General features: G+C 45.0%; 1 protein-coding gene across 1 annotated transcript; it reads right to left on the bottom strand.

Annotated features, from left to right (window-relative positions):
- Window positions 1-6: 6 nt before the first annotated feature.
- On the bottom strand, window positions 7-1,138 carry LOC113211804 (uncharacterized; the record flags this gene model as incomplete). The annotated part of the gene is given in 4 exon segments (XM_052276341.1): window positions 7-453; window positions 534-610; window positions 693-976; window positions 1,061-1,138. Coding segments are annotated over 4 exon segments (764 nt in total), but the record flags the coding sequence as incomplete, so codon positions are not given.
- Between the last annotated feature and the right edge of the window lie 90 nt (window positions 1,139-1,228).

The raw sequence follows: 1,228 nt of genomic DNA, 5'->3' as shown, positions 1-1,228 counted from the left end.
ATGTATAAAACTTCAAAAGAATTAAAATCAAAACAGATAATGTAGAATTTTTTCTCTCTCTCAACTTCTAGAAAAATCAAATCACTGTATCAAAGGTAAAATACCTACTTCAATGCCAAATTACACAACTATTTTTTACAGGTGATCTTGGCCGCCATGATGAGCCACATGGCTTGGATCAGGGGGTCCTCTGCTTTTCCTACAGTACCCTCTATCTTGTGATCCTTGCCCTGTACAGTCACGTTCCAGGACTCTCCAGCCATCAGGGTAAGGGCCTGCATGGCCTGATCGCCTTGACACTTGTTGTCTAGGGTTGGCAGCTCGAAGGCTGCCTTCTGCAGCACCCCATGCAGCTTATGCTTCAGAGCTCTCTTGGAGGGCAGGACATCATGCTTGTCCCAGCAGCTCTGCACAACAGCGGTACAGCAATCCAAACACCATGCACGGGGGGTCCTGTGTGGGCAAAAGTCATGAGGCTCACAAACAAAACTCCATCCTCTGCAGCTGCCTGCAAGTTTTCTTTAGTCACCCACCAGTCCGGTCTGACTTCTTCGAGCAGCTGCAGCACCATGAAGTTGTTAGGAAGATCCTCTGGTGCGCCATCAAACTTCTGCAGATGAATACCATGAAAATCTGATAAACTACAGATTGTTATGGAAAGGCTACGGTGAACCTTTCAATTAATTACTCACCTGGCGACATGTAGGGCAGCAGTTCTTGTCAGACAACCGCTGCATGCACTGGAGGCACACTGTGTGCCCACACGGCATTACTTTTGGTACCCGCTTGTCTTTGTCAAGCTGTTCTAGGCAGATCGTGCACTCCAGGGTGGGACCCTTTCCAAAATTACTCTTATTGCTGATTGATGTGGAAGATTGACCGTCATTTGCAAAAGCACTGCCAAAGACGGGGAAGCTAAAATTTGGCTTGGTAGTTGAGCTTGTAGTCGCTCCTGAGCTTGTGCTCCCTCCAAAACCTTGGACATCATTTGAAAAGTGGAAAGCATAGTACTAAGTAGGTATGTTAATATAAAAAGATTTTGTATAAATGCGACACTTACCAGCTGATGTGGAAGGAGTCCCGAAGGTAAAGGATGAAAGCGGGGCTTGGGTCCTTGTTGGTTTGCCAAAGAAACCATCTCAAAACATATTGAACAAGATTAAAAATATGTTTGGAGCTGTGAAACACTGTGTGAAGAACCATATTATACGTACATATATATACATTA

Source organism: Frankliniella occidentalis, unplaced genomic scaffold, assembly GCF_000697945.3.
Source record: "Frankliniella occidentalis isolate FOCC.00 unplaced genomic scaffold, Focc_3.1 Scaffold2575, whole genome shotgun sequence".
NCBI classification, from domain to species: domain Eukaryota; kingdom Metazoa; phylum Arthropoda; class Insecta; order Thysanoptera; family Thripidae; genus Frankliniella; species Frankliniella occidentalis.
The sequence above is the reverse complement of the archived record's forward strand: the minus strand, read 5'-3'. Positions and strand labels throughout refer to the sequence as shown.